Below are 22,743 nucleotides of genomic sequence, written 5' to 3' on the forward strand. Positions count from 1 at the left end.
CGAAGGCGAGAGATGGAAACGAGGCTCAGGAACAAGGTGGCGAAGTCAACCAGACTAGTGAGGTAAGTACCTTACCTTAGTATGGACTACGAATGATGCTCGGGATGGTGCATGTTTCGAATGTGATGCCGTATTAGACCTCATGTCAAGGCCCATCCACCAATCACCGCGAAGGAATTCAGCGAAGTACGAAGTAATTACTACCTTATTAGGCGCTCAGTTCAAGTGTGCGAGTAGCAGGTATTGGCCAACTTTTAAAAAGTAAATGTGGGGGCTATGAGCACTAGGTAATGCTCCAAAGACATGATGGGAACAGAAAGGGGGCTTTCGGGTTGATGCCAGCACTAATGTGCTAAGGCGCCTGCCTGTCTGGAAATAATTTGTCTGACCAGAACTGACACGGGCCGGGCTCGGGCAGGCTTGGAAAGTTGAGAGTTCGGGGCGGGCAGGCTGATGCGGCCGCCTGAATGGTTGTGTGAGCGAGCCGATCTGAATCTGCAGGACGGAAGGTTGGAACTTGGAAGCCTGCCGACTCGTACCCTTATTAGTATGTATGCATGTACTGCACATACCTTGGGCTGGCTAGCACTGTGGCAGCCCGATGGATGGTAGGCACGGAGAACTGTTCGCAGAACTGGGAATTCCTTGGCCCTTTCCCAATGCCAGCGCGCCCGCACCGCACGCGCGGCGCCCTCTCTGTTCGTCTCTGCCGCGTGCTGGATCCAGCGGGTTGGGAGACTGGGGTTCAATTCGCGGCTTTTTGCCCAGTGGTTTTCTTCGACACACTCAGCCTCGGCTTCCTCAGACTCGCACCCCAGAAGTTGAAGCGCTCACAAACACCAACAACCTCACGGTATTCCGTATACCTACCTATACAGTATTCAGTACATACAGTACACACCTACGGCCACAGACACGTCGGTCTCGTCCCGCCCGTGATGAAGCCATGACGCACGCATGAATCAGAAGGCTTCGCTGTAGAGACCAAGCGTCTGGCCGACTGCCGATGCACCCAGCGTAATTCTGGACGTGACCAGCCGGCTGATCAGCTTTCATCATATTACTGCGCAGGCCGGTCCATTTTTGTGACTTCCGCAATACGGGGAAAATTTTGCAAAGGGCCGCATCGCCTCCCGCACAAGCACACACAGTGAGCCCAGCTCCTGCACTGTACGGATTCCAGTACCGATTACGGTTTCTAGGTCCGTGTCTCAATGTTGCGCTGCGTTGCTATTCAGCATTCGGCAACCAGGAAGATCAAAGAAACAGGCCGCGCCTTTTCCGTGTGTCACCACTCTACTTGAAGGCTGTACCGAAAACCGATGGCGAGGGCCAAATACATAGAAGGCAACTTGCCGACGTTGCCCGGGCCTGTTAAGCCATGGGGATGGCCTGTCCAGAGTTGGAGCGACAAAAGGGGACGAGAAGCACATACGACATACTATACGTATGTAATACACAATACACCAAGGCAGTCTACCTACACGCTAGCCCTGTGGTCACGTTCATGATCGAGCCTGCATGGTAGCCACAGACTCGGCTCCGTCGCCTGTCTGTCGAAAGGAGCAAACAGACAAAACGAATCAGGAAACACAAGGTATCCCAAATGGTCAGATGGTTGAGTCCTCATCAACCCCGACTTGTTGGGAGGTTGGCAGCCGAGAGCAAGGTTAGGTGCAAAGGCAGCGCGGCTCTCCTTTGAGATCGAGTTGGTAGGGTACCTTACCTAGTACGGAGTATGTACATGTACAGTACATACAGTACAGCAAGGTACCTACATACATGTACATACGTGCTAGCCCGAGCCTAGGCGCCCTAGGTGCGCCTGGGCCTCGCCTGGAGGAGATCCACTGCTTGAAGGGGCCTCGGGAGACGGCGGCACTGTGCTGTGTCCGCGGCGGAATCGTGTCCGAAACGAGGCCCTTGTGTCCATGTCGAATTGTCGAATTGCACCGCGGGGCGTGCATGGAGAAAACCAGCACCGCCGAGAAACCGAGGAGGGGGTCAACTGCAGCGTGGCGCACACAGTGTTTATGAATTGGACACCAAGCCACCGGCCTAGGGTCTGGGAGTTAGCGGGAGCCCGGGTGGTGGTGCTACGAGGACAACAGAAGGAGGGGCTACCTAAAGAAGATACATGTACCTACTGCGTGGTTGGAAGGAAACGAGCCCGCTGCTCGGCGAAATGCTGCTCGGCGGAGTGATTGAACAAAGAGCCGTTTAGGTAGGTGTTGCTCGTGGACCGGAGGCCATCGAATCGTTGGTGCCGTACATACATAGCTCTGCGTAGGGACCTAGCACACGCAGGGCGTCGCACCGAGTTTATTGCAGGAGCTTACCTTTACTTACCTCATCACTGGAACTGATCCTCCCGTCTATCGGGTTGCCTGCCAACGACAGTGCTCCTTCCCGGCCGTAACACTGTTTCGCACTATAGCTGCGCCCTGGAGGCGGAAGAGACGGCCTGAGCCAGGGATGCCGGGACATGCCGGTCGAGGACGACCCTTGCGGAATTCGCGGCGTTATTCTTTATCTCTGTTGCCTTACTTCGTACTTCGGTTTTCGTCTTGGGCATGGTTGCTTCGCTTTATTATAAATGTACCAATGCCGAGATCGTACTGGCCATCGGCCTCGGCTGATATGACGCCTCTTCTTCCCTTTAAACCCTCTGTTGCTCAGAGATGTACGGTATACTTACGATTCCCTGTATGGATACGGATAGATACCTGGGTACCCACCTACGTATCCGTAATTGCCAATTGCCATCCGTCTGGGCCCCAGATCGAGGAGTCGATTGTCCATCCTCCCATCGCGCTAGCCACTTCCGCTCGTTCAACCCTTTTTAGGGCCTATCGACGCACCCTCGAGAATCAACCGTAACCGAGAAGAAGCAACGTGATTACTCCCTATGGCAAGGGGGCCAGGATGCATACGATACCTGATCTGCACAAGACATGCAAATGTCAAGGTCTACATGCTGCTCCGATCACGGTTTACCACAGCCATCGACGAAACGTAATACGTTCATCTCGCATCCCCGTGTGCATGTAACTCATGCTCTTCAGAAGGCCGTCATAGTGATTCGCTCTTGCCCTTTCTATGAATCAGGCAAGCCATGGTCGTTTGACCGGTCTGTGTGGCGGCTGACATGCGAAACGGAACCATCGCGGCCTCATTGGGAGGATGGTCGGTGTGTGATTGACGCCGGCGGTAATCTGGGAAGTGTTTCCGGCCATGGCATAGGCCAGAGGGACATGGAAGTCATCAGATGCTTTTCGAGGGAGGGCGAGACGGGCAATGGCGCAGCAGAACCTTGGCTGTGGCTGGGTTGCTCAAAGCCCTTTGCCAATCGTGGTTCTGTGGCATAAGCCCCTATCCCGGGGCGGATGGCGGCAAGCTGGGCGGGGGATGGGGAGTGTTGGTGGGTGTGGGTGGGCCAACAACAGAACCTGAAGATGGAAAAAGACTGCCCTGGCCGACAGGTCGCGCCCTAGGTTCGGCTCCTTTTCCACAGCGCTTGAGAAGACCTGAAGCCCCCACCTGTGGCGATGCCACATTGGAAAAGTCGGCAGCATTCCTAGTTCCGAAACCTGAAGGGGGGAAAAAATCCAAAAATCCGTTCGTGCAACCCGTTACGAGTTTCCAGGCGGGAATGCATCTATCCCCTTCCCAATCGAGGGCCCTACTCACAAGTGACAATGTCCATATCTTGCGCTCTAGCCTAACAATGGCCGCCGTAGGTATTTTTCTGCGCAGTGCGCGCTCCGGCAAACAAGCCAGGCGGGTGTCCTGTGACGCGACAGGTCGACGCTCGCCGCTCCGAAACAGAGCCAAACCAAACGAGCCAGCGCCAGGCTACACTAAACAGTGCTGATGAGCAACGAGAAAAGAGTTCTGTCGCGAACGGTGCACCAACAGCATAACCTGGAAGGCTAACATGCAGCTGGCCGCCGGACGGATGACGGAGGAGGACATGACCTGAAAGTCATGGCCTGATTTTGAGAGCCTTGCTGACTGCTGACCAAGATGCGACGGTAGGAATGCCTCGTTATTTTCGCATGTCTCGATTAATGATTAATAGACCTTCGGCATGCCCTGCAAGCCCCGGGTTCCAGGCAGTTTCATGGAATCGCTGACGAAGTGTGAGGTCAGTGCCGATGCTTCCTCCCTGCAAAGTCCCAGACCAGATACGGAACGAACGTGAGCTAGGTGTGAAAGTGATCACCAAGACAGGTCCGGAGGAGGTATGTATGTACTAGGTAGGCATGTAGGGAAGTTCGGTGCCTTCCCATGCATATATATCCAGTCGCCATCACCCACTCACTCCAGTCTTATTAACCAGAGACAACGAGGTCAAAGCGAATTTGTGGTGCAGACCGAAGCCTAGGTAATAGCTGGTAGTGACAGTCTGGGCTGACAGGCGCGGCGCTGCAGTGATGGGTTGACGATTGACTTCCATCCCTCATTGGCAGGCAAAGTCTACCATACAGATCCTACCTTGCATACTTCGTGCTGCAAGCTTCACGCGAGAGTTGGCGAGCCACTCGAGCTCAAGGAAGGGCTTGGTGGAGGCTTGGTGGATTTGCAGACGCTGCAGCTGGACTTGTGCATATTGGTGCAGGAAACTACAGAGGAGGGATTAGAGAGCAAGAGAGCAACAACTTCCCGTGATCTGCCCCCTGCAGGGCAGTTATCGACCCGTTCCTGCAAATGACTGCAGATATTGGCTTGTCCGTAGACAAGCAGGCGCGGTGATTGCCAAGGCTGGGCCATGAAAACCTGCGCAGACTCGGAGGCTAGAATGGAGTGAGAATTACCCATACCGATGATCGAATTAGTTGGCAATTTTGTCTCCCCCAAGATAGCTTGGGGCGTTTGCTGGTAGCTGACGCCGAGAAATGGTAGGAGGAGAAGGCGTCCACGGTAGGAAGGAGGGGATGCATCGAACCATCAGGACGAAGAGCGAATTACCCACCGGTGGGCCAAACACAGCTTTCTCTGCCGCGCAAAATCCAACCTTGCTACGATTTTGTCTGACTCTTGACTCTTGCCGGCATTTTGGGGGTTGGTCACGACCTAACCTCCTTGTCAAGGCCGATGGATTTTTTTGGCTGTCTCGTTGTGGGTCTCGCTCACCTCTCTTCCATGTCAAGCTTTGATCTGGACGGAATATTCCGTATTGCACGTACTAGCATACGAACGTACGTATAGTACGGTACGGAGTACTTACTCCGTAACCAAGGAAGGTCGTGTAGCTGCGGGAATCGAACCCTGCATCGCTCGCAAGGCTCTGAACAACGTGAGGTCTTTTGCAGAACATGTCAATCGGTTCTTTGTTACGATGGGTATTCTAACGCAACCACGGAAGGCAGAGATTGGTGGTCAGGGATTTTTTGTCTTGCCCGTCTGTTGCGGCGAGAGGGTATCAGGTACTCAGTAAGGCCCTCGCGGAAGGTTTGGTATGGGCGCGACCTCCTGTCAACCCCGCCCGAAGCCGGTCGAACCACCCTCTTCTGGCCACATTTAAAATATGCTTGAAGCGTTCTGTCGGCTCCTTCTCAGTCTCCCGAGGGTTGACGTGCAATGAAATGATCGAAAGCATCGAATTCTCTAAGGACCTGGTGCCGGCAATTCATTGTCTGTTCCTTATCTCGGACACTGAACCTAGGGCTTAAACGGTGACTTGATCGGCATGCAAAGGTAGAAAGGGCCGGCCTACAGACGGGCCGGCTGGCGCCTTGACACAGAAATTCAGAAAAAGTGTTGGGAGCGATTCTCACCCTACGGGTGCGGAAAAACAAACAGATCCCAGAGACTTCATACCTAGGACGTCAGGCCCACAATTACGCTCAATGTCCAATTGGATACCTCAGTCAAGAAAAAGGCTCAAACCTTGAATGCATGGCTCGTTCAGAAACCAAAAGCCAATTAACGCGGACAGGGATGAGGGCCGCGTCAAGAACAAGGGGCGGTTTTCGCGCTACCGTATTGTACGGGATGAGAAATGGTGAACAATTCGATATCCGTATCGGCACGGATACTTAATACGGAATACTGCGAACGCGCCTCGAGAAGAGGGGCGACAGCCAACCCTATCAAAAGGTACCTATATCTAACGTGATGCGCATAACTCCGGAATACCGAGCACGAGGCAATACCACATCCTCGCAGGCAATAGAGGGCCCATGGTGTAATACAAGGCTTAGCATCCCGTTTTCTTGCAATATTAACTTATACTTTTTCGTATCCATGCAACAGCCTGGCTGGTCAAGATGAAGTCAGTCTGAAATGCGCACCATTATTGGAGGGAGGCGCAGCTCAGGGCCACGATAAGTCAGGTAGTGTAGGGTAGGTACGGCTTGGGACCTGGATCCGCCTTCCCCGCTGACTCTTCTTTCGTGGCGCAGGCTGTTTGGCCACGCCGGGTCGGGGAAGTTCTGTCCGTGGCTTGACGCCTTGACGCGGCCGCCCTTACACCCGCCCCTTTCCCATATTCGAACGAAAAAGAAATACCAGAGTCGGTCTGATTTGCGAGTCAAAATTTTGTGGAATGACGGCAGCCTACAGTCGATACCTGCAGAGAAGACCAAGTTGTACGGATACGGATACTCAATAGATATTCGTAATTAGGTTGCAAGTTCCAGCCATTTCGCACTTACGAACTCTTCACCCATACTCCCTCCACTCCCAATTCCCGCCAAGGGAGGAGAGGAGAGAAAAAGTAAGAAACTAAGACACATCACGATAGAGTCGACCGGAGAAACCAAAGCTACTGAGCTCGGAAGTCTGAAGCCATTCCGCTTCAGTAGCGCCTCCCCATCCCTCAGGCGCACGTCTCCACTGGACGCCTCCACCCCCCTTCCCTTTGGGTTGTCACACCTTCTCCCCAGGAGCTTGCGGCCACTTATCAAGCTATAGCGACGAGCAAACTCGAGCTACTACCACTGTACATACTTGGGTATAGTGCTGCTTGAGTGGTAACCACCTCAGATACCTGCATGGACGTGCGGTTGGTGTTGGATGTATGTTGGACAAAGTCTTTCTTGGAGGTGAGAGGAGGCTTGATGCATCAAAGCAAATGCAAAATACAAACCGTTTCTACTATGTAGGGGTGGGGGCACTTAAATAGCTCCAAGGCTCCACTGGCGATACAGGATTTGTATTTTTCCGTGCTTCGTAGTTGGCAGCAGAAAGTCATGACATGCTGCGGTGTCAGCCTTAATCTCTTGCTTAATCAAGGGTTATTGCTATTGGGTTGAACTGAAGCCTTCAGAAGGTGCAGTGGTTGCAAGGGCACAGACTCGAAACGCAGATCAGCACAGTGCCGACAGAGCATATACTGTAAAGTACTGTACAATACTTTACCGTAACTCCCATGAATTACACAGGTTACCTGGTCGTCGCTTGGCTGCTTTGCGTCGAGCTGAGCTGACGGCCCGCTTGGTCTGGCCGAAACATTGCCTGTTGCTCACAGCCCGTTGCTCACGCATATAACTTCAGTCTCCAACAAAGGACCCGACCAGCATGGCAGGGGCGCCAGGCAGCTTAGGCCCATTGCCTAGGTCGCGACGAAAAGCCAGCAACCTTGAGCTAAAGCTACGGGTACTCCAGGGCGAAAGCCAATCTGCCGCGGCAGGTGCGGCCAACCCGAGCCGTCCATGTTCTTGAACAAGTCTCATGAGTTTTGCATTCTCTTGCCCAACCATTCGAAGATAGCAAGAGTCAGTCAATTTGAGCCTTTCAGGCCTCAACCTGCACGCAAGCCCAGAAGACCTAGTCCCTATGCTCCCACATCATTGGCTGTTTCATTATCTGCGCAGGAGGCCGTAACCGAACGTCTCCCACCGCCATCCCCCGGACTCGTCACTCATCAAGTACACTACAGCAGCATTCCCGCCGCTGCATACTGGGTGCCTAAGGTAGTTGCCTATGCCACTACGTAAATATTACGGAGTACCAGTATTCGTAGGACAGAAAGCTTGTTAGCTTTCTTCGAGATGATGGCAATCGGCCTGCTGGTCCTTTCACCCTAAAAACCTTCTTGTGCGGGATAGCGAAGAGAACTACCTAGCGGAGTACATACCTCGGTGTCGTATCCTTGTCGCGGGGTTTGCTCTTGGCACAGGATAGCTAGGCGTAATGCATCTTCTTGGGTCAACCGGATTTTTCTACTTAACATGACTGACTTGGGTTAGTAGTACCTTGAGTACGATCTCACTCGATGGAGTTGAGTTGCTACACTGCTACACTGTGCGACTGCGTGGCATCCAAAGCTGTCATCGAGTACGGAGTCTGAGGGAGAAGCAACTATTACCATGTAATTCTCCGTAAATGGATAAAATTCAGCGTAACGATAACCCAAGTACCTGCCTAGGTACATACGGACTCCCGCCCCGTGGGGAATTAGTCATCAACACGCCGATTTCACCTCACTTCAGGGGCATTGCATGATCAGCTTAAGCCGTCTAGCAGGCTCGGCAACAAAATACCGTAAGTGCCTATGCGTGCCCAGTAAGATAAATAACTCAGTCGGTACGGAATACCTATTGCCCTGCACTAAGTTAGTGGATTAGCAAACCGTACGGGCTTCATTAACCATAAACCCTTGAGCCCAGTCCGGCTCGGTCTATTCTCGCGGACTTGGCACTGAACGCCTCTTCCCAGGAGCACAACTCCATTTGGCCGGCGGTCTCAGCGCAACAGTAAGGTTGATATCTCACAATTGCTCACAAGCAATAGACAACCAAGGTGGGTATGCGTGTGCGTGCGTTTGTGTGCGCGTCAGAAGCCTATTAACCTCTAACAATAGCCCCCCAAGGCTCTCGAAACAATCACCCCCGCCCGCAGAGTTCCACGCAGATTTCCATGCCGATTTAATGATACATGCCTCCAGTATAAGAAATTAGTAAAATAAAATACAACACGGGCAACAAGTATAATGTATCCGTACTCCGTAGATGCCTGCCTACCCAGGTAGGTACGTATTCAGTGCCCTGGGATGTCTTGTCGCAACCCTGACAAGGAAAAAAGTACATTCCTCCGTAGTTTGGACGGAATATACTGCCTGTAGCATACTGCCTACTGCGTAGATACAGTACACACTCCGTACGGTAGATGAAGTGTTGGCGAAAGCAGCCCGCAGAGGTTTGCCAAAGCGAACTTGCAAACCCCACGACAACACAACATGAGAAATAAAAGAAGGGTGGCACTAACTAGGCCCGCTATCTTTACATCTTTTCTGAGAGTCAGTCCTAGGCAAGGGCAGAGTTGCACAGGCAGAGATGGAGCGGTTTGCATGGTTGCTGGGGCTATTTGCAGCCTTGCGACGGGGCCCACGATCCATGCCGTTGCCACCCGGGCCTCTTTTGTTGCTAGTCTCCCGCTTCCGGGGTTCTCATTGTCAAGTTGTCTTGACGGCAGGCATTCCGGTACCCCCTTTCCATTTTCACACTACTCGGTAAATGGGAAAGCTCGGTGTTGGCGTGCCCCACCTATTTTTGGGAGCGATTGATATGTTCACGTCCGACCGCAACAGGAGAAAAAGCGAAAAAAGGTCAGCATGTGGAAAGCTTCATTTGGCCAGATTTGTTAACGTTGGCAGGAGGGAGAAAAGTACGGACAAGCAAGGAGGGCCTTCTAGCTTAAAGCCGCCTTCCTCCCACCTCCCACCCACACCTAGTGCACTGTGCGCTCGGGTAGAGGCTGACAAGATGCTGCTCAGGGAAGCTTGAGAGATGTTGCCGAGTAGCCTGACGGCAGGGGGCGCTGCTGAACCCATCACGTCTCCTGTGTGCACGCCGTACACTGTATAATACAACAATACAATAAATACATAGCGTCTGCGGGGAGTGTGGGTGTGTGTGGAGGACGCGTGTTGATGAGAATGGAGTGCACGTCTACGGCGGGTGGCACTCACGGAGCAAATTGGAAATGGAATGGTACCGTATCGCAAGGGCCAGACTGTGTGTGTTGCACTGTCTCCTCTTTCCCAGCTCTCTGGCGCCAGGATATGGAAGAAGGGGAATGGAGAAGGGTGGGGGAGACTGGGACGAAAATAAAAAAGAACCCCCTTCCCGGCCGGAAATGGATAAAAGGACATAGCGCTAAACCCAAAGATGGCCTCACGGGTCCGCACCGACGCCCCTGGGGACGAATTTTAGTGGCTAAGCGAGGAATCAGCGGGTGGACTTCCCCCCCCCCGGCCCAGTGGGGCAGTTTGTGCATGTGGGAGCCAGGTACCCCCGTACCTGTCTCGCAAGCGGCCAAGCCAGTTCGCTGCACACTGCGCACAGCGACCGCGGCGGCACAGCACCCACTTGCACGGCACCAGACAACGACATCCACAAGGGACAAAGTAAATTAGCAGCATTTGCGGCGACCAGGTTTAACTCGCAACTACGCAACCACCTCACATGGATTGGTGACGGTATGGATGTTTTCACCTCGTGGGGATCTTCCTCCTCCTCGCCTCCGGTTGCCGCAACACTTGCTGCTGCCTCTCTTCAATCCCCCCGACCGAGCCCGCGCCCCGAACCTCGTCCTCGTCGATCTCGTGCTGAAGCCACTCCGCCTGACAAGGTGACGGCGCCGTCTCACCATTATCCTCCCTCCCCCGTGTGTCGGGCTTCGTGGCCATCCTTGGTGCATCACCTCCCGATCAAGCGGAGGCCAACCCAACGAATCGAGCTTCCAGCCCTCTCCGCATTGACCCGACAAAATTCCACTCGAAGTAGAAACACCTTGAATCGGCTTCATAAAGTGTCATTGTTTCTCGGAACTGTAGCCGGATCGACCACCGAGCCCATCACCAAGGGGCATCTCCTTGCATTGACCGACCTCGATAGACTCGGATTGGGACGCTGGGTGCCCTCCGCATCCTGGGCCCAGCCGAGCTTGGTTTTAAACCGTCCACTGGTCGAGCTGGCTGGATCCCGAATTGCATCTCGGCCTGCCCACATTCTGCTTTTAAAAGTTGCACCCCTGATGTGTATACGACGCCGCTTTTAAAAATCCAGCTCGCGTTGCGAGTCTAGACTTCCGCGGGACGGCAACAGCCTCGGGTCATCCGACAATTTCCTAACACGAGCTCCCAAGCGCAACTTTTGGCGTTCCTCCCCTGGCTCCCTCTCCAAGGCGACAAGAGCGCGAGCCCACAATAAAAGACGTGGATGATATGGGCTGGACATGTTGAGCAGGAACGAGGTGTCACAAGCAGCGCGAACTCAAAATTACACCACTTAGACACAGACACAAGAGAAGCTCGGCAGGTACCTTGAGCCCGATACATATTTGGCAGGAACGAGAGGACTAGGAAAGCGCCACGGACTGGTTAGATTCTGTCTCGTCATTTTCGGTCGTTGTGCGCCTCGCGCAACTTACAGATTCGCCTTCCACGACAACCTAATTTCGTCAAAAATTGGGATTAGTCCCTCTTCTCCGTGGCAGATACACCGCATCTCCTCCATGCATTCGACTGCGGCTCCATCGAACCCAGCCCTCCGCTCTTCCTTTCTCCCCTCCCCTGCATACTCTACGGGGTGTAACCAGGGCAGCCAGCCGCGGCTGCCACCGCTCAAGCTTCAACAGACTCGGTGCTCCGTTCGGGCAGACGAGGGCGCTCTCACATTGAGTGGTCTTCGCACGCCGCCAGTCGACGATAACATGGGGACAACATACCAGGTGCCCAACATGGCGTCCTACGAAAACCACCATATGGTCCACCACTCCTCATACACATCGACCCTTGCTGCATCAGACCGTGGGAGGCCGGCTTTGAACGAACGGACGGTTCCGAACGAGCACGTCTTTCATCTGACCTCACGATGCCCGACGCAGACGACACATAACCACCAACAGGCCCCGACGCTCCCACAGCCTCGCCTTTCCGTTGACTCGAATGTTTCTACGTCTTCGGCCGCCAGTTCCGTCACGCTTAGTTCGTTGGCACCTGCACCGACGGCGGCATCACGACCTCCGCCACAACGGCCCCACTCGCGACAGCCTACGCGGCCGTCAACGCCGGGCTCGGGAGGTACCATGGCAGACCGGGAGCTGTCGGCGAGGGAATCAGCTATGGTGCTGCATAGCTTACAGATCCCTCAATGCATCAGTTCAAGAGGAGGAAGTTTGTCGGACTTTGTGGCCGAGTTGACGGCCCTTTTCTGGTTCGAGTCCATCACCGTTCTCGAGACGGCAGAAAGCGGCCAAGATCCCTACGCAAGTGTGCCACGAATAGCGGAAAGCGCCATCGCGAGCCATGATTTCAAGAAGTGGGTGCAGACTGTCCTGTCAACGACACAGGTGACGCAGAACGTGATTCTACTTGCGCTTCTGTTTATTTACCGGCTTAAGGTGGCCAACCCGATGGTGAGAGGCCGCACAGGTAGTGAATACCGGCTGCTCACAGTAGCGCTGATGCTAGGCAACAAATTCCTGGATGATAACACGTATACCAACAAGACGTGGGCCGATGTTTCGGGAATCTTGGTCGGCGATATCCACGTGATGGAGGTGGAATTCCTCAGCAACATGCGATATAGTCTTCTCGCTTCCAAAGCGCAGTGGGAGGAGTGGCTGGTGAAATTATCCCGGTTCTGCGCGTTCCTCGAGCGATCACAGCGTTCAGCATCGCCATCGCCACTTCTCATCCCGTCTCCGACACACCGCGGTTTTGCCTCTCCTCTGCCGTCACCGACGGGCACACTCTCGCTCAACGCGTACGCACCCAGCCCAACGGTATATGCCGCCTATAGCGGTGCTCATGGGTGGCCGCCATCATCTGCCACGATCAGCAGTGCCATCTCGCCTCTAGCGTTGAAGCCCGAGCCGTACTCGAGCAGGAAACGGAGTTTTCCGGACAATGACCCGACCGAGCCCCCTGCCAAACGTCAGAGCCGGGTGCTCCCCTCGCACGGGCAACATGGATCGCAACTGCCTCCCCAGGCCGTGCCTCTGCATGCCCAGCTTCCTTCGCAACGGCCGTCTGGATTGCTCGACCAAGCACGCTTGTCTGTGCCGAACCTAACTCTGAACACGAGCCACGCCGCGACAGCTTCGGCACAAGCTTTTCCCGCTCCTGGTACATATGCTCCGTCCCAGGCATCTCCTCTCTCATTGCCTCCTCTGGCCGCCGGCGTCCGCACAATGGCGACAGTGTTTCCTACTTCGCCAGCCGCGTTTGTGTCTCAAGACTCGGCGACCAGCGGTCCCAGTGTTCCTTCCGCCATCACATCCGCAACGCCAACCATGTCGTATCCTCCTGTCAAGTATGGCACCCCGACGAAGCGGCTTTCGCCTCGCAGCACACTAACTCCAACCGCACACTACCCTGGCTCGTCGCCTCTGACGGACTCCTTCCCCCACTCCGCCGCGTCTATGGTCAATGTCGGCAGTACAAGTGGCGTCCATACGCCAATATCCCATTCTCCGTCCGTTTACCTACAGCAGCGGAACAGTCCCTACAGGCCTGTCCGGCATGTCAACACTTTACTATATCCTCCGTCATCTGCATTTCTTCAGCAGTACCACTTCCCCAACACGGTACCTCCGGCTCAAATGCACTACCAACCTCTTGGAAGGCGACACGAGTTCCGTACTGGAATTGTCCCTGAGTTCGCGATGGCCAGTGCGGGGCATCACGGCGGGTTTGGAGGTGGAGAGCATCACGCAACCACGCCAACCCCATACCAGCCAATACCGCAGTTGCTCCCAAATCCCGATCAAGGGCGACCACATTATGGGCAACCCCTGGGACGGCCTGTACCATCTTACCCTCCCCAGAATTAGTTATCTGGCATGGTTTCTGGTTTTTTCTCTCGCAAACTTTGAACCCCGATGCAAGACCTGTGGTCACAACAGGCACTTCAGTATCTGTATTTGTTAGTTCTTGTTATCACGACGCATTTGCATGGCTTGGCGTATGGGAGTTTGAGAATATTGGTCTGCTCAGTCATGCATCAATCACATGCTTTATTAGGCATGTCACAAGGCGTTCTAGCATTTACACAACCACGAGTAGTAAGCTAGCCCCAAGTTCGTTTGCACTTCATATTGCCGCGTTGTAGGCCTCATTAAGGTGGTTGACCTAGCGTGTGCTTCGTTATTTGATGGGGAATTGCTTTGCATTATGCCTATGCAGCCTCGGTCCAGCGGAATTGTCTTGAGAATGGCGGATGGCCGTGATATCCTCGGGATCTTGACGGGCTGGGTATGGTGGATGGCGTTGGAATCACAACTGATATTAGCGAATGTGGATGCAGTGATAATATGGTCGCCTCGTGCAATCATTTTGGTAAATATATATTGTGCTCTAGCTGGCCATCCTTAGTTGAGGGAGCTGAAGGTTGTGGCCGGGAACCCTTGCTGACAGCAATGAATGATTACCTGCCCTGTTTGTGCCTTCGGTTTCTGCTCCTGAGTCCTGACCTGAGGCTCGGTCACTAAACATGACTGTAATTCAACCGCACTGTACCCTGGCCGGGGATCTAATTCTAGATTAGCTAAGTTAGCTAAGTTGGTGATCTGGTGGTAGCTTTGGTAAAGATAATAAAACTCCTTTCAACACTATAGTGAAGTCTAGACAAGGACTTTTAGCAATTACATTATTCTTGGCAAAAAGCTAATTACTTAAAGAGTACCGTAGACATTAACATTTCCTCCTAGCAAACTTAGTCTCTATTTCGTGGAAGTTAGCTAACTACCTATATTAGTCAAGCTTTCTCCATCTTCCTCTGCAATGCCTAATTACGTAGCTATTACCCAACTGAATTATAATACTGAATTTGTATTGTGTGTTTGGGTTTTAATTATGGAAACCTCTTCCGAATCAAGTTATACGCCTGAAAGGTACTGGGTATACTCCGAACTGGCAGTTAACTAAAACGTTGAAAATTGATTATTATATAAGTGTAACCGAAGACAGCAACTATATGCCATGTGCGTTGTACCTGTAGCTATTTTCAGCTTCTTTTAGGGGGGGTTTACATATCCTTTTGGGTGAATTGCCGCGCTGTATCTTGAAGATCGCTATAAATTTGATAATCAACAACGGTACTGGTGACCATACAACTTAAAGTCCCTGAAATGCACGCCCAAGCGGAGGAAGTTGAATGAGGTCCCTAAGATCACACAAGTTCCGTCCCACTCTAAGTGCTCCACGTCATATCAAACGCATTGGTTTTTACTGAGGGCGTGGTTGATCGCGGGAGAAGAAGCAACGTCCGGTGTGAGGTATTTGCAGTACGTGAGTCACGAAGCATGGAGACCGAAGCTTTGGTATTCACGACTCTTGTGATTACAAGCTTATGTGCTGGCATACCCACTGTTCGTGCATCGGGACTGGAGTTCTAAATCTCCGGATGCTATCTTGAGCAGTAGACGCAGGGCCAGCGTGATTTTGTGGCAATGCACAGGGAAACAGAGCAGAATGGATAGACGAATGTTTTCCAGTAAAATATGGTGATTTCAGTTGACGAGCCGATGCCGGAAGCCCATTCAAGCATGATACGTTTGTGCTCTTATTTGCTGGCCATTTATCAGACGTTGTAGTGGCTATTACTTCAGGAAACGCCCGTCACCGCCACTTTCGCTCCAGAGAGGCGTCCCAATCTGGCCTATCACTATTGCATTCATTGATTCAATCTCCCATTCATGCCTTGCATGGCAGTTGGCAATTTGCCACCCAAAGTCCGCTATATATCGGAATGATACACGTCGTCGGATCAATACTTCTAGCAATGCGGGCAATGTGCGCGGGCTGTCATCTCCCGAGTGGCCCAGATATCGGGTAGATCTCGAAGCGGAAGACTGCGAGTGTGCTCCATAAAGAAGAAAAGACAATTCTGTGGCTTGATTCCTTACCTAGTCGCGGACACGGACCGATGCAAGTCCCGGAAGTCGGAACTCGGGTAGTTGGTCGGCTTCCACTTTGCACTGAGTCATGATTCGACTTGCTCGACGGAGTAGTGATGATATGGGCCGTTGAACATGTGTTTTGTAGGATACGGCCGTCTCTTGTCACAACGCACTGCCGTGTCACAACGCACTGCCGTGTCACAACGGCGATGGCGTGCTCTGTTAAGATTATTACTTCGATCTCTTACAGCTAAAGGGGTTTGCGTGTCAATGTCAATTCAGCACCACCATCAAGTATTGGGTGAAGGCTAATCCGACGAATCCGGGAATGCGTCTCGCCGCCGTCTTTGTGGGGTTTGTGGTGGGGTCAGCCGATTTAGATGGCACGTCAACTACGATGAATCTAGGTGGGGGAGGGATGGGTCTAGGCGTGGACTCTTTCCTCTACGTATCGATACGTAGACCTCAAAGAGGCGCCCAGACCACACGTCAGTGGATCCGGGAGAAGGTAGTGGACCAGACGACGGCATTAGAGCACGCACAGCATGCTTAGGCAGGCAGCTTCGCATGGCTTCATTGTTGGTACTTGGGCTCGGCTCCGTTTTGACCCATACATCTCACCGAGACTTGAGAGGCATGGGGATGACCGGCCGACGAGAGAGACAGCAAAGAATAGGGACAGGGTGTACGACGATCTCTCAATCATCCAGAGCTTGAAAGAGGAGGGGGATCTCCATGCTCAGGCCGCAACCGTGGTCACACCAAGGCTAGATTGCCCACATTGCGGTCACACAGCGTGACAGAGGGAGGCAAGCCAAAAGAGTTTGGAGGCAGCCGCGACTGGCGGCTGTATGCAACTTCATTGTTGCAGGCGCACTACGCAATGTGTGAAGATGCCCAAAGCAGCAGCCGAGGAAACCCGTCTCTGACTTGTCCCTCACCGTGTGCCCAAGCCTGTGTCGGGGTGAGAGAGCCCAGCCCAGCCCAGCCCAGCCCGTGCCTTCCTCAGGTCGAACGATACCGGGGGGGAAGAGGCCTGCAAGGACAGCGCGACCCCATGGTGACCAGGGCGACAGAAAACAGTCCCTCATCCTACCAATTTGGCCTAGGACTCGGCAGCCAACAGTCTTGTCTGGGGTCAAACGGCGTGCTGCTGAGCCGGGAGGCAGGCGGCTCGCCCATTGGGTTACGATGGCATTGGGGTTGGGCATCCAATCCGCAATCTAGCCATGTAACAGCCAAGGTTGATGGAATGCTGCTATACGCGTATGTGTACACACAGCGTACATGTCGTGTTTATGGCCGGGCTGGCTCGCGTAGGCTCGAATGGCGTCGATGCAGATTTTCGCAAAAGACGGCTGCAGCAAATGGCGACAGCACAGCCGGGGGGCGGGTGGCTCTTGTGAGGGGCAGAAAGGGGGAAGCCCCAAATCGCGCAGGACCACGTCGGGCGTGTCGTGGCCCAACGATGCCCAACAGCGTGGTTTTGCGCAAGAGAGCCCCGCGATTGGCGGCCCCGAGCTTGTTCAGTGGTTCAGGTCCTGATGCGCGGAGCCGCTGACGTCTCATTGCCGTCTCTGATTGACTGGGTCAGCCGGCGGAAGTTGCATCGCGCCTCCGAAGCCCGGGCCGGGGGGTGGTCTGCTTCATGCAGTGCAGCAATTTACATTTCTACTTTTTGTCTCTGATGTCTCGTTTGCCGTCTCTTTCTTGGAAAAACAAGGGTGGCTGAACGCCTTCCGTCAGTTTCTACGGCTTCGTCATTCATTCGGGCAGCGCAAATCGCCGCTCCCAACAGAACACGGGACAACGCGAGACATCTCCTCAGGCCAGCAGAGAGCGGGTTTTTCGCTGTGGGCGCCGCTGTCTCTGGTGATTTGGCAATGGGGTGGCGAGCAGCGGAGGCAGTGCGGCCAGCAAATTGACTTGCCTGTCTCTCAGGGAAGGAAGGAAGCTGGCCAGTCTCTGCCCGACTCTCTGCTGCCGTCCTTGAAGGTGCGTTCTGTAGGCTGCCTTCCATTCCCGCCTCAAGCCAACAAACAAGCCAGCCCATCAACGCCCATCAACACTTAGAGGCGCTCCTTCCCCTGACCCGATTTGACGACGTCACCGTGTCCATGCCCAATGCTAGCCATCCAATTTACTGCCCCATCCCCATGTACTTACCCGATTGAGCACCCCACGAGGCTGACTAGCCATATCCAGCGTGAGTCATGCCTTTTCCATGGTGGGCGTTGAGCGCGGCGGCCTGTAAGGCGTGAGGGAGGTAGGTATGTATGTACATACATACCTGCATACAGTATGTACAGTACCGACCTGCGCGCCGCACCGAATGCACTAGCCGCAGCTGCCCGGGTCAGTGAGAGAGTGCGACCTGGAACGCGAAGGAAGAAAAAATAAAAATAAAACCGAAAGAGAAAAAGAAAATAAAAAAAGTACTCCTTGCCTACCTACCTATGAGCCCAAGGCCAAGGCAGTCCTGGCATCCGAGGAGGCCCCCTTCAAAACCGGCCCCATCCCCGTGCTTGCCTGCTTGAGCCTGCCTGGTCCTCCTCATCTGCCTCGCTCAATTCGCATCACGCCCAACCGTTCTGTCTCGCGCGCACGATCAGCACGATTCTCGTCTCCCAAGACCGAGAAGTCCTCCCGCCATGCTCGCCCGTGACAGAACGACCTCCAGCTCAAACCACGATCGAGATCCAGCTCCGGCAACCTGAGGATTTGCATTTGTAAACAACCTACTTGACCACGCCCCACAGACTACTTCACGCAGTCATCGACAATCACCAACCGCCTCCAGTGCACTGCATACCTTACCCATCTTCCATACCTAATTACCCTGCGGAGCCTTCCCATACCAGCGCAGCAGATTAGCAAAGGAGCAGGGCCATGGACAGAGACCGTCAGTACCTCCGAACGAGGATGGGAGGAACAGGAATCACCTCCATTTCGGACGACATGTACAGCATCAGCCGAGCGTCTGAGTGGCCCGAACGGGAGCGGGATAGAGAGCTGCGGGACCTCGAGTTTCGACCGAGGGAGAGGGAAAGAGAGAGGGACCGTGAGCGTGAGCAGCCTATCAAGTCTATCTTACGGAAGCCGGTGCGGCCAGCCACCCGGCCCCGGCGCAACTCGGACACGTCCATCACCTCGTCAAACACGCCTGCCGTGGGGAGCGACTCGGAGCTGGGTCGCCCTTCACCTCGCTTGAACTTGTCTCCTTTACCGCCTCTGCCACCCCAGACACCCTTACCACCCTCGCCGCCCCCCCCGTCCGCCTCGGCAACTACTCTCCCCAGGAGAGTCTTCAAGGCAAAGTTTCAAGGTGTCCCGGCCGAACGCCAAGGCGTCATCAACTTGCGGTCGTCCCGTGCGTCTACATCCAGTATCCCGTCCAGCTACCACGTGCCTCCGGTACGGACCGTGCTTGCTCCCCACTACATGCCCGAAAGCAGGCCCGTGGACCGCCACGGCCGCCGTGAGGCGCATGACCGCCATGACCGCCACGACTACCAGAACCAGGACCCAGAGCTTGAGTCTGTCTCCGAATCGTCAGATCTGTCAACTACGACTCAAGCAACAACCGTGGCCTCTGTCTCATCTAACTACGACGCTGCCAGCGATGTGACACCAACAGAAGCCAACGCCAAGTCGACGCCGTCCGTTCGCTTCACCCCCAGTGTCGTCGGCTCTGGCTCCAGTGTGGCTAGCTTGCCAGCTTCCGGTCGCAAGGTCAAGCCGCGGCTAGGCACCCGAGCAAGGCCCCCATCAGAGGCAGATCGCACACTGGCCAAGAGCGGCATCCGGACTATGAATGCCAAACTTCTTCCATCAAGCGTGGGCTCGGAGGAGTCTGTATGCCGCAGGGAAGTTGATCAGAGCCAGAAAGACCTAGAACGAGACTTGCTGCACAAAATCGAGCGGCTCGAGGCCGAGACGAGAGAGCTTCGCGACAGCCATGCCAAATTGGCCAGACAGCTTGACGACAGCTCGTCTCGGCTCTCGTCTTCGACCCTGGAGAAGGGCGCTGCCGAGAGGGAGCGCGACGTTGAGCGGAGCAGCAAGGATCAGGCCCTGGCCATACTGCAGGAGCAAGGCGCCGTTCTCGACGAGCTTCGCAGCAACACCGACCTGCAAAAGGGCATGCTCGACGAGCTCGAGAAGGAGCGAGATTCTGAACGTGCCCACAAGACAGAGTTGCAATCTGAACTTGTTGCCACCAAGAAAGTCCTCGATGATTTCAGATGCACCTTTGAGCTCCAGAAAGTCATGCTCATCGAGGCAGAGAAAGAGCGTGACGAGATTCTGGAGGCCAGGGACAGCTTTGAAGACAAGTATATGATGCTGGAGAAGGACTTCAAGAGGCTGCAGGATGATCGAGATGCGCACGAGACCGTGCTCCTTCAGCGAATCACCGCACTGCAGATCACGAGGGACGCACTAGAAGGGCAGCACGGCAACAGGGCCCAGGAAATTGCCGACTTGATTCTCGACCGCGACAACCTGGGATCGGAGTTGGGGGACCTTGTGGCCAAGGTGGCAACGCTTAGTGAAGAGAAGGAAGCGGCAGCGGAGGAGCAGAAGAGGATCATGAGCGACATTGACGACGAGAAGCAAAAACTTGTGGCGGAGGCTGAAGAAGGACAACGCGCCCTGGAAACCCGTGTCAGCGAGCTTGTGAAAGAGAAGGATGACCTGATTGCAGCTGAGGCGGCAGTCAGGGAGGAAAATGCAGAACTGCAGGGGAGGGCCGAGGCAGGTGTAGGCGAGATCAGCATTCTTAGGTCACGGGCCGAAGAGCTCGAGTCGCTTTCGTCCGACCTCAACGCCAAGATCGCCAGTTTAGAAGAGCAACTGACGACAACAAGAAGCGAGGCCAACGACCTCAAGATGCAGATTGAAGTCCTTGAATCCGACAAGGCAGGGCTTCAGAAGCAAATAGAAGAGCTCGAGGCCGAGAAGACAGACAAACAAGCACTGCTCGACACACTCAACACTGATCTCGCAGGGTCCAAGGCCGCCAACGTGTCGCTGGCAACGCAGAAACTTGACCTGGCGGGTGACATGGCCGAGACACAAGAAGCCTTGGACGCCGCTAGAGCAGAGATCGAGAAGCTCGCCGCCGAGAAGACCGTCCTGGCGACCGAAGCAGGCAAAATTGCTGGCCTAGAGAGCGCGGAGACTGAACTTGTTGGCAAAGTCGCGGAGCTGGAATCAACGATCTCTGACTTGGAGACGAAGATTTCGGATCTCCAAAATGAGGCCGACCGGATCCCAAGTCTGCTCGGTGAGAAGGAGAAGACCGAGACCGAGGTCGCCGGGCTTGAGGGAAAGGCTGCCGAACTCGAGGCAAGGATTGCTGAGCTCCAGGACGAGGCCGACAAGCTTCCTACCCTCGAAGCGGCCAAGTCTGATCTCGAAAGCAGGGTTGCCGAACTGCAGGCCAAGGTCGCTGGGCTCCAGGCAGAGGTTGACCGGGATCCCGACGCGGCGGTCGCAGCACTGAAAGCTGAGCTCGAAGCCAAGGGAGAGGAAATCACGCGCCGCATGGATGAACTGACGGCCATGACCGACAGTAACTCGTCATTATCAGCACAACTGGGTGCAACACGGCAACAACTCGACACATTGCAACGCAACCTTGACACCGTGACAATGTCTTACGATTCTGCCACAGGCCATGTCATTGACCTCCAGCAGCGCGTCGAACAGTTGGCCGCGGGTTCTCGCAGGGCCAGCCGATCACGCACCTCGTCGCCACAAAAAAAGGACAAGGATGCCAGCAAGCGGGACAAGCAGCTCGTAGCTGTGCGGAATCCGGGTGACAGGGGGGCAGTGTCAGTCATGCTCCAGATTGCAGCGTGCATTTGAGGCGTCCGGACTAACGAGGATGCTACCGACAGGCAACTCGTCCGAAAGTGTGATTTGCACAAACGCGGCTATCGATTCAATAGCACGAGTTCGACCCCCGGGTCATCGGCGGCTTCTCTTGTCTCACAGGCTGACTCTGACGAGAGTTAACTGCTCTCGACACGTTCAGCGTACGGGGGTGACGGCCAAGCATGGATTCTTCAACACCCTTGTGGCCACATCAGACAGTTGACACTCCCCCCCCTTGATTTGACGGCTAGGGCGGGCTTGGGAGGAGCATAATAGGACTGGAAATCGTGGGGGATATTATACCGAGAATATGGATTGCTGTTTTATATTTGTTTACTCTACACATCATGTTATATTTTCTTCTGTACCCTGGTTGGCTAATCCTGTCTCCTTTCGATTCCCCCGTCTCTCATATTGTCCGGTATTGTCCCTCACCACGCCACACTTGCAACCTATGCCTCAGTTGCCTGCCCGTCCGATACCAATCTTCTCTCTATTACTTCGACTTGCATTTTACTTTCTGGTTCGGATTAGAAAAAAATCTTAGGACAGTCTACATTGGGTCAAAAAGAGATAGACGCAGGCAAGGGATAGGGAATGCACGGGCACACAATGTAAGGTAGTTAACGATATTAGACACGGGCTGGGACACGTAGCTTGTCATGTTTAGATAGAAGTACGATGAATAATAGCATAAACGAGAACCGAACGCAAAGAAATCAAGAGAATAAAAAAGCTAGCGTATATTTTTTATTCATGCTAACGATGGCGTGGAAAGAAATGAGGACATAGAAAAGAAAGATGGCTGATGACCAAGGCCCTTTACAAAGTCTTCGGCACCCGCACCTGCTAGCATACAAAGTTCTTTTTAGACTCCGGCTGCATTCCAATTCCAAGCCTAAGGTAGGATGCACCTCGTGTTCATGGGTCCAGTGACAAGCGTGTCACTGCCACCTCGACCTACCGCAATTTTCTTACTACGCCTCACATTTCATTTAATTAGTTACCAAG

The 22,743-nt window shown here is 54.1% G+C and overlaps 3 protein-coding genes across 3 annotated transcripts; all 3 read left to right on the forward strand.

Annotated features, from left to right (window-relative positions):
• The first annotated feature begins 3,074 nt into the window (after nt 1-3,074).
• B0T26DRAFT_522578 (uncharacterized protein) lies at nt 3,075-4,215 on the forward strand. Its single transcript, XM_060435484.1, has 2 exons — nt 3,075-4,034; nt 4,153-4,215. Exon 1 carries the CDS (start codon nt 3,269-3,271, stop codon nt 3,872-3,874), a length of 606 nt encoding a protein of 201 aa, XP_060290923.1. The 5' UTR covers nt 3,075-3,268; the 3' UTR covers nt 3,875-4,034; nt 4,153-4,215.
• A 7,446-nt stretch (nt 4,216-11,661) lies between these two features.
• B0T26DRAFT_744639 (uncharacterized protein) lies at nt 11,662-13,785 on the forward strand (the record flags this gene model as incomplete). Its single annotated transcript, XM_060444441.1, has 2 exons — nt 11,662-13,624; nt 13,658-13,785. 2 exons carry the CDS (start codon nt 11,662-11,664, stop codon nt 13,783-13,785), a joined length of 2,091 nt encoding a protein of 696 aa, XP_060290924.1.
• A 4,956-nt stretch (nt 13,786-18,741) lies between these two features.
• B0T26DRAFT_757556 (uncharacterized protein) lies at nt 18,742-21,723 on the forward strand (the record flags this gene model as incomplete). Its single annotated transcript, XM_060446261.1, has 1 exon — nt 18,742-21,723. One exon carries the CDS (start codon nt 18,742-18,744, stop codon nt 21,721-21,723), a length of 2,982 nt encoding a protein of 993 aa, XP_060290925.1.
• Between the last annotated feature and the right edge of the window lie 1,020 nt (nt 21,724-22,743).

This window comes from Lasiosphaeria miniovina, assembly GCF_030549165.1.
Source record: "Lasiosphaeria miniovina strain SMH2392-1A chromosome Unknown B0T26scaffold_8, whole genome shotgun sequence".
NCBI classification, from domain to species: domain Eukaryota; kingdom Fungi; phylum Ascomycota; class Sordariomycetes; order Sordariales; family Lasiosphaeriaceae; genus Lasiosphaeria; species Lasiosphaeria miniovina.

Coding starts and splice junctions, on each gene's coding strand:
- B0T26DRAFT_522578 (XM_060435484.1), top strand. CDS start 3,269: ATGCTTTTCGAGGGAGGGCGAGACGGGCAATGGCGCAGCAGAACCTTG.